Genomic DNA, 9,438 nt, shown 5'->3' on the forward strand with positions numbered 1-9,438 from the left:
AGCATGTTTCAGGGGATCAGTTAGTGCAGAATAACAGCATGTTTCAGGGGATCAGTTAGTGCAGCATAACAGCATGTTTCAGGGGATCAGTTAGTGCAGAATAACAGCATGTTTCAGGGGATCAGTTAGTGCAGAATAACATCATGTTTCAGGGGATCAGTTAGTGCAGAATAACAGCATGTTTCAGGGGATCAGTTAGTGCAGAATAACAGCATGTTTCAGGGGATCAGTTAGTGCAGCATAACAGCATGTTTCAGGGGATCAGTTAGTGCAGAATAACAGCATGTTTCAGGGGATCAGTTAGTGCAGAATAACAGCATGTTTCAGAGGATCAGTTAGTGCAGAATAACAGCATGTTTCAGGGGATCAGTTAGTGCAGCATAACAGCATGTTTCAGGGGATCAGTTAGTGCAGCATAACAGCATGTTTCAGGGGATCAGTTAGTGCAGAATAACAGCATGTTTCAGGGGATCAGTTAGTGCAGCATAACAGCATGTTTCAGGGGATCAGTTAGTGCAGAATAACAGCATGTTTCAGAGGATCAGTTTGAAGGCGAGGCGCAGAATCGATATCCTTGATCACATAATGAATAGTTATTTGGGTTGGTTGCTATGGTGATGTGTAGATCTGTGATTCTGTGCAGTCCGACTGCAATGTAGTCAATATCAAACCTGCACCATTACTCTTGATACACGTTGTGCAGCTTTTGGCAACACAAACTTTGATTTGATTTGCAGACTCATGGCAGTCCTGCTGCAGCAATCGACTGCGTGTGAAATCAACCACCAAGACAACGAGGTATGAAAACTGTAACAGTGAGACCATAGTAACCTGGGAATACACAGTACCGGCATGGGACAGGATGGCAAATAATATAAAAAGAGCCTCTCCCTGATGTAATGGCATTCTACTAGCTCTGAGAGGGAAAGCATGATGAATGACCTAAATATGGAGAATGAATTACCATCTACGCAGTTATGTACCACAAGTAGGGCCTTGAGTTTTTCTGACCACCTGACAAGGTAAAGGCCCAAGCCCTAGTTTTAAGTTGATGTGTTCAGGTAAAACCATGAAGGAGTGATAAACTAAGATGATAATACATTCAGTGTTCTGGAAAGCTATGTCTAGTTTGCATTGCGACCAATTCTCATTGGTTCTCTGTAGGGCATGACTGCTCTTCATTGGGCATCTTTCCACAACCGTCCTGAGCATGTGCAGGCTCTCCTGCAGAAAGGGGCGGATCCCACACTGGTGGACAAGGACTTCAAGACAGCCCTCCATTGGGCAGTGCAGGTAGGAGACAGCCCTCCATTGGGCAGTGCAAGTAGGAGACAGCCCTCCATTGGGCAGTGCAGGTAGGAGACAGCCCTCCATTGGGCAGTGCAGGTAGGAGACAGCCCTCCATTGGGCAGTGCAGGTAGGAGACAGCCCTCCATTGGGCAGTGCAGGTAGGAGGCAGCCCTCCATTGGGCAGTGCAGATAGGAGACAGCCCTCCATTGGGCAGTGCAGGTAGGAGACAGCCCTCCATTGGGCAGTGCAGGTAGGAGACAGCCCTCCATTGGGCAGTGCAGGTAGGAGACAGCCCTCCATTGGGCAGTGCAGGTAGGAGACAGCCCTCCATTCGGCAGTGCAGGTAGGAGACAGCCCTCCATTGTGCATTGCAGGTAGGAGACAGCCCTCCATTTGGGCAGTGCAGGTAGGAGACAGCCCTCCATTGGGCAGTGCAGGTAGGAGACAGCCCTCCATTGGGCAGTGCAGGTAGGAGACAGCCCTCCATTGGACAGTGCAAGTAGGACACAGCCCTCCATTGGACAGTGCAAGTAGGAGACAGCCCTCCATTGGGCAGTGCAGGTAGGAGACAGCCCTCCATTGGGCAGTGCAGGTAGGAGGAGGCCTCCATTGGGCAGTACAAGTAGGAGACAGCCCTCCATTGGGCAGTGCAGGTAGGAGACAGCCCTCCATTGGGCAGTGCAGGTAGGAGACAGCCCTCCATTGGGCAGTGCAGGTAGGAGACAGCCCTCCATTTGGTAGTGCAGAAAGGGGAAAACTTACTGCCACTGTGGGATTTGAACAAGGCCTTTAAGGGGCCAGATTCCCAGACACAGATTAAGCCTTTTGGAGATTGTCATTTGAGCATGCCTTACTAGCTGTAAGTTGCTCTAGAAAAGGGCGTCTGCTAAATGTAGTATGTAGAATGTTACAGATGCACAAAAATCATACCCAAGACATGCTAACCTCTCACCATTACAATAACAGGGGAGGTTAGCATTTTTTTTTTTGGGGGGGGGGGGGGGGTATGATATTAATGGCTCTGTAACTTTCTCACTAATCCTTATTCAAGATTCATTCAGGACTATCCATAATCATGGTAGCATCCACAATAATGTAGAAGTGTTAAGTAACATTCTATTCTTAATTACAAAATAATCTGAAACACAACCAAAACAAACAGCAAATGCATCCAACAAGTTTGTAGAGTCCCAAGCTTGATGTAATTATTGTGTGTTAGGAATATGGAACCAAATACGACATTTTTGTCTATTTTAATACACATACAAGTGAACTTGTCCCAATACTTGGTCCCCTAAAATGGGTGACTTAACAAAAAGTGCTGTAATTTCTAAACGGTTCACTCGATATGGATGAAAATACCCTCAAATGAAAGCTGACAGTGTGCACTTTAACCTCGTAGTCGTGGTATAATTTCAAAATGACACACAGAAGGTGTCACTGTCCTAATACTTTTGCTGGTCACTGTATTCATTTATTTGTTGACCCGTTTTAGTTTCGTTACTGACTGTTAATTATTTCTGGCTTCATTCGAGGTTTGCAATAATCCGCCATGTATGAAACCACATTGGCTGAAAGCTTTTACTCTACATATTGTAGTTCTAAAGCTTCTACACGAGTAGATTTGAAAGCTTGCGGGTACATGTGCATTACATACATTGAAGATAAATCCACTCCTAGACTCACACATCTGAGCAACCATGCAGTGATCATGCATTAGTTCTGTTTTATGTCATTTGTTTCCCATTGAGGATACCAGTGCCGCCACCTGGCCAATATTGTGACATGTGAATCCCAAAATAGTCTGAAATGAAGAAGTCTGTCTGGTGGGACAGAACACTGCAACACATTCTATAATGTGGTCAGAGTTGTCTTAGTCAGCTTTGTCAATTTGCCACATAATTAGGTTGTTAATGTCACTGCAATCATTCATAGCAGTGATGGTCAGAGGCTGTATGTATCAAGTGTCTCAAAGTTGAAATGCTGATCTAGGATGAGTTTAGCCTTTTTGATCACAATGAATAAGGTTAAATGGACTGCAGGGACCTATTCCTCAGTCAGCACACATCTACTGTAACTTCCCCTGCACTGTTGCATTAACAAAACCAATACATATCTTCATTACACACTTAAGTCATTTGATTTTTTGTTCTGAGTGCAAATCAGGCCTTTGTATGAAACAGAGGTGGTTCAGTGAACCATGCTTGCGTTGATGAGTAACCTTGCCTGAGACCTGAAGACTTGCCTTAGCTCCCTGCAGCTAACACAGTCTTACTCAATGGATGTAAAACCCTGCTGTTCTAATCATTATTCTCTCTCTCTGTCTCTCTCTCTCTGTCTCTCTCTCTGTCTCTCTGTCTCTCTCTCTCTCTCTCTCTCTGTCTCTCTCTCTGTCTCTCTCTCTCTCTCTCTCTCTGTCTCTCTCTCTCTCTCTCTGGCAGAGTGGCAGCAGATTCATGTGTTCTCTCATCCTGGAGCACAGCCTTGGCTCCTCGGTCATCAACTACGACGACGAAAACGGAAAGACCTGCGTGCACATCGCCGCTGCCGCTGGATACAGCGCCATCCTCTATGAGTTGGCGCGCTTTGCCGAGACTAACCTGCAGGCCCTGGATGTGGACGAACGGTAAACAAAAATGGCAGCACATTGTTTTCTTTGAAAGTGCCACCAGTCTATGTTTCCAGTCTCTGTTTGTCAAACAAAAACACATTGATTGTAAATGTTAAACAATTCATAAATCTCCATACACAAGGACTACTTTTAACAATTTCCACTGAACATTTTGCAAAAATGCATTTACTTGAAGAACAGTGCAGATGCAAAATTTGGTTTGTGCTGTTTGTGCCGTCATTCTGTTACCGTGGAATTTCCCATTACTGGTTGGTAAATTCATTGACTTATCATGAATAACTTCACCGTGGAATTTCCCATTACTGGTTGGTAAATTCATTGACTTATCATGAGTAACTTCACCGTGGAATTTCCCATTACTGGTTGGTAAATTCATTGACTTATCATGAATAACTTCACCGTGGAATTTCCCATTACTGGTTGGTAAATTCATTGACTTATCATGAATAACTTCACCGTTCACGATAGGCTGATTCAGTGGATTGAATAAGATCTGTTCATCCTCCAGGACCCCTCTTCATTGGGCGGCAGCAGCGGGGAAGGAGGACTGTGTCCAGGCCTTACTGCAACTAGGGGTGGAGACAGGGCCCAGGGACATCAACGAGAACACACCGCTCACATATGCAATGTACTGTGGCCACACTGCCTGCATCAAGCTCCTCTCAGCTGACAACAGGTTGAATAACGCTGCATTCCGTGTGTGTGTGTGTGTGTGTGTGTGTGTGTGTGTGTGTGTGTGTGTGTGTGTGTGTGTGTGTGTCTAGTTTCCATTAATTACAAGTGGAAAGGCCATGCAATAATTCTGTGTGCAGTCGGACATGTCGATTATTTGCAGATTAGTAAAGCCAAAAATCTATTGGAAAAGAAAATGCCTGCCATCCATTTTAAACCAGAGTTGTGAATAAGACTTCATGGTCTCATTGATTGATTGCCTACAGATCCAATTCAGCCAGAAAGCTGCCTTCCCAGGGCAGTGATCCATCCCAGCTGCCTTCCCAGGGCAGTAACCCATCCCAGCTGCCTTCCCAGGGGAGTGATCCAACCCAGCTACCTTCCCAGGGCAGTGATCCATCCCAGCTACCTTCCCAGGGCAGTGATCCATCCCAGCTGCCTTCCCAGGGGAGTGACCCATCCCAGCTGCCTTCCCAGGGCAGTGACCCATCCCAGCTGCCTTCCCAGGGGAGTGACCCATCCCAGCTGCCTTCCCAGGGCAGTGATCCATCCCAGCTGCCTTCCCAGGGGTGTGACCCAGCCCAGCTGCCTTCCCAGGGCAGTGATCCATCCCAGCTGCCTTCTCAGGGGAGTGACCCATCCCAGCTGCCTTCCCAGGGTAGTGATCCATCCCAGCTGCCTTCTCAGGGGAGTGACCCATCCCAGCTGTCTTCCCAGGGGAGTGACCCGTCGCAGAAGAAGGAGGGCAAGTTCCGCATGCTCAACCAGATTTTCTCTTGCAAGAGGAAGGAGCACTACACCACCCGCCAGAGAGAGCTGGGCCGCGACGGACACCTGAGGGAGGAGACCTCAGAGGTGGATGACATCATCACCATGTTTGATTGTCTGGCTGACTCCTCTTCAGCCAAGGAGCTTGAAAACGAACGCTCCAAAGTCAGGAAACGGCCTTCGATCGAAGCAGCGCAGAAACTCAATCCACTCGACATCCGAACGGCGAAGGACTACAAGGGACTGCCTCCTATACGGACGCAAAGCCTTCCGCCCATCAATCTGGGCACGTCTTTGTTGGCCATCTCCCAGAGTGCTGTGGAGCAGAGTCAAGCCACGAGGCCAATGGTCAACCACTTTGCACACCGTTCTCAGAAAAGCAAGAGTGAGCATGACTTATTTGACAGCAGGCCGAAGGGACAAGCGTTGGTCAGTCATTCCTGGAAGACCGAGGCCAATCAGTCCATTTTGGCCCACAAATCCTGGATATCACCCCCACCAGAAAGGCTGTTGGACAAACTGTACCATGAGACTTATGGACCTACTGATGTCATCTGCCCACACCAAGCCCCATACATACAGAAGAACGAACAAGGTATTATTACTTGAGTCTTTCACAAGGTAGGATGGGTTGAGTTTTTCACAAGGTGGGATGAGTTAAGTATTTCACAAGGTAAGATGGGTCGAGTTTTTCACAAAAAGGAGAGGCTAACAGTCTCTGGTTTAGCAGAGGGGATGTGTGACTAACTGAAACATAAAAACTTGTGGTGCATTCTCATGAGTTATCAAGTGAGTCATCTCACTGTCCTTTCACCAGAGCTAAGCAGCAGTTAGCAAAAAAGCCACATCCTGCTAAAATAATATACAGTAGATAGCTGCACTTGACTTCACTGTTCACACCCTGAGTCCGATTTGATTCAAAACCAGTAGCCCTAACCGTTTTTCTTGCCTAAAATAGCAAGGAAGTGACGCATGAGAAAACGTTTGAAGTTCTATGCAGTTGAGTTTTGATGATTCTTCTCAACAAGGGAACGTAACTTCTGCTTTACATCAACACAATGTATGCATCCAAGTGCATGCTAATAACATTATGTACTTCTCTTCACCACAGCTCCAAATACACACCTGCTAACTCTGGACAGGTTAAACATGAGGGAGACTGCACTAACACGGAACTGCTTGGCCCCCATTCGTGACCACTGTACACACCGGTGTAAGTCCTTGAAAACTTCAGAGCTCTGAATGCATGCATGAATTCGATTCCTTTCTGTGCTAAAACTACAAAGATTGATGTTATATTCTGTAAGGGAAATGTCCTTGGGGATGTATTGTCATATCTTAGCATCACTGCATCGCAATCTATACAACATGTTCCACTACAATTTCAGCATAGCCAGCTACTAGAAGTTACACATAGCTTTTGTGACACTCTGGGTCAAGTCTTGAGGCAGTATTCTATTTTATCTTTATTTAACTAGGCAAGTCAGTTAAGAACAAATTCTTATTTTCAATGACGGCCTAGGAACAGTGGGTTAACTGCCTGTTCAGGGGCAGTTGTACCTTGTCAGCTCAGGGGGTTTGAACTTGCAACCTTCCGGTTTCTAGTCCACAGTCCACTAGGTTACCCTGCCGCCCTGTTCCCCTCCAGAGTGGCAGAGTAACATTCAGTGCACAGGAAATATGTCCAAATGTTGAGAAGTGGAGGTGCGTCCTCTTAATATAGATAGCAAATTGATGAGCCTCCCGGGTGGCGCAGTGGTTAAGGGCAGCGTCAGCTGTGCCACCAGAGATTCTGGGTTCGCGCCCAGGCTCTGCCGTAACCGGCCGCGACCGGGAGGTCCGTGGGGCGACGCACAATTGGCCTAGCGTCGTCCGGGTTAGGGAGGGTTTGACCGGTAGGGATATGCTTGTCTCATTGCGCACCAGCAACTCCTGTGGCGGGCCGGGAGCAGTGCGCACTAACCCCCCCCCCCCCAAAAAAAGCTAATTGAGGATGCAAAGAAGATTATTCTAGGCCTTCTTGTAGAAATGATTGCCAACACATCACCAAACACTTTACAAGCTTTTCCCTCTGCAGTCTCCTTGCCACCAGACCAAGTCTCTAAAGGGGTGAGGAAGTCCAAGTCCCTGCCTCTCAACACTCTTTGTCGGGGACAAGGGGGTCTCCCGCCGCCAGTGATCTCCAAGACCCAGAGGCCAGGGATCCCCCAAAGCCTGTCCTTGTGCTCCTTCCTGCCCATGCTGAATGGAGACCCTCTGAGGAGCGTGCAGGTGCTCCCTGCCATCCCATCCCAGAGGAAATACAGCCCCACTGTGGGCCAACCCAAAATAGACACCCTCAGTAAACTGGACAACAGAACCTGATGCAACCGCATAGCTCATTGGAGGCTTGGGGAGATATGTGGTGGAGTGGACCTGATTGGAAACTGGACTTGGCTGGGTTAGCTAACAGCAGGATATTTTCTGTGGAATTTTGAATGAAATTTGTCCCTAAGTGTAAAAAAAATAATAATAATTGTCCCTGAGTGTAAAAACGGACTAAATTCATCAAGAGGAACTCTACTGTATGCCACAGTAAATTGCTCAAGACTTTGTTAATAAACAGCATCCTATTTTTACACGTTTATACTGTACTTAGTGGTGGAAATTCCACAATTCAAGGCATGCACTGTGTACTGTTTGATTATCTTACACTTTGAAATTGAGACTTTATGTGGAGGTTGTCATGTGACTGTTTCGCTAAATGAATAAAATATATGACATTTTTGTTATTTTTGGCTTGCGTTAGGATATTTTTCAGTTGTGTGAAGGAGACGAGGCACATTTGCATGATGCATGATCAACTTATTGATCCATTCCTGATCACCATACAGGAAATGTCCACGATCCTCCACTATTACTGGTCTGACTGCACCTCTTTTAATATGTTTTTAATTTATTCCCCTTTCATGTATGTTTTCTCCGTCCTGGCGCTAGGGCCGAGATCTATGTTGACCATTATCACTACTGTAACCACTCGGGAGGTCTGAGTATGTGGGAGTGGAAGGGGATGGGGCAGGAAAAGCAAGCATGTTCACGGTGGTAGTGTAGTGACATAGACTTACTACTGAGATCTGAAGACTCCCCCCAAGCTTATAGCCATAGGCTTTAGCTCAGTGGACTGCTACAATGTTGTTGTGGCAGGAGACCTGAGCACACAGTAGTTGGTCCCTGGTCACATTCACGGTGCTTATAAGACAACTGGGTACTCGGAGGTCAAATCATGACATCAGTGATCTTCAGGTCGGATAGTCAACAAGGGGGGGCATTACAAAAGAAGTTCATTAAAACCTGTAGTATTATTAATGAATATGATTTGTATGTGTAGGATTCCTGCCAATGTAAAACATTTGTATGTATGCTGTTTTGTATGTGACTATTCCTCTTTGGTTTGTTGATGTTTGTCGTTCGTTAAGGGGGAAAAAAGGAAAAAGGTTTGAAATCACGTAATGCATTAAATGTTCCATGGTATAGCTTCCTCTGTTCTCTGTTAGCATAGTAATTAAACAAAAAAACATAAGAGTGCTTGTTGTGGAGCTTGTAGTGTCAGGTAGCCTACATACAGCCACAGACAAACAAGTCAAGCTAGGCTCCGTGGGTGGTCATGTCCTGGGGTATAACTAAGCAATAAGGCCTGGTATATGGCCATATATCAAATATCACAAACCCCAGAGGTGCTTTACTGCTATTATAACCTGGTTACCAACCCAATTAGAGCAGTAAAAATAAATGTTTTGTCATATATACTGTCTGATATATACCATGGCTTTCAGCCAATCAGCATTCAGGGCTCGAACCATCCAACCAATAATCCCAGATTTAACAATGAGCCACATATTTCACCTGATGTATAAGGGTGCATTCGTAAATTCACCCTGACTGTCTACTCCGATTTCAGAGCACTCTCGGCTGAATGTGCCACAGCGCTGAATAACTGATGAATTTACGAACGCCTGACACCCGTTGAATATGCCCGGTGTCAGTAACCTTGGCAAAAAAGCGTCATTAAATTGTTGCCAGCAGCACAGTTACAATC

The 9,438-nt window shown here is 46.2% G+C and overlaps 1 protein-coding gene across 3 annotated transcripts in view; it reads left to right on the plus strand.

Moving 5' to 3' along the window:
• Positions 1-8,877, plus strand: part of ankrd55 (ankyrin repeat domain 55) — a 64,130-nt gene extending 55,253 nt beyond the window's left edge. For 2 of the 3 annotated variants that reach the window (XM_090233684.1, XM_036976750.2), the window contains exons 5-11: positions 738-798; positions 1,165-1,293; positions 3,733-3,917; positions 4,432-4,599; positions 4,862-5,958; positions 6,475-6,576; positions 7,441-8,877. In XM_090233684.1, coding sequence (XP_090089810.1) covers positions 738-798; positions 1,165-1,293; positions 3,733-3,917; positions 4,432-4,599; positions 4,862-5,958; positions 6,475-6,576; positions 7,441-7,727 — 2,029 coding nt within the window. In that variant the 3' untranslated portion in view covers positions 7,728-8,877. Of the gene's footprint in view, positions 1-737; positions 799-1,164; positions 1,294-3,732; positions 3,918-4,431; positions 4,622-4,861; positions 5,959-6,474; positions 6,577-7,440 lie in introns of all 3 variants that reach the window. The other variant, XM_090233685.1, reaches the window with a different exon arrangement.
• Positions 8,878-9,438: the final 561 nt, after the last annotated feature.

The sequence above is a fragment of the Oncorhynchus mykiss genome, chromosome 5 (assembly GCF_057628025.1).
Source record: "Oncorhynchus mykiss isolate SJ-2025 chromosome 5, ASM5762802v1, whole genome shotgun sequence".
NCBI lineage: Eukaryota > Metazoa > Chordata > Actinopteri > Salmoniformes > Salmonidae > Oncorhynchus > Oncorhynchus mykiss.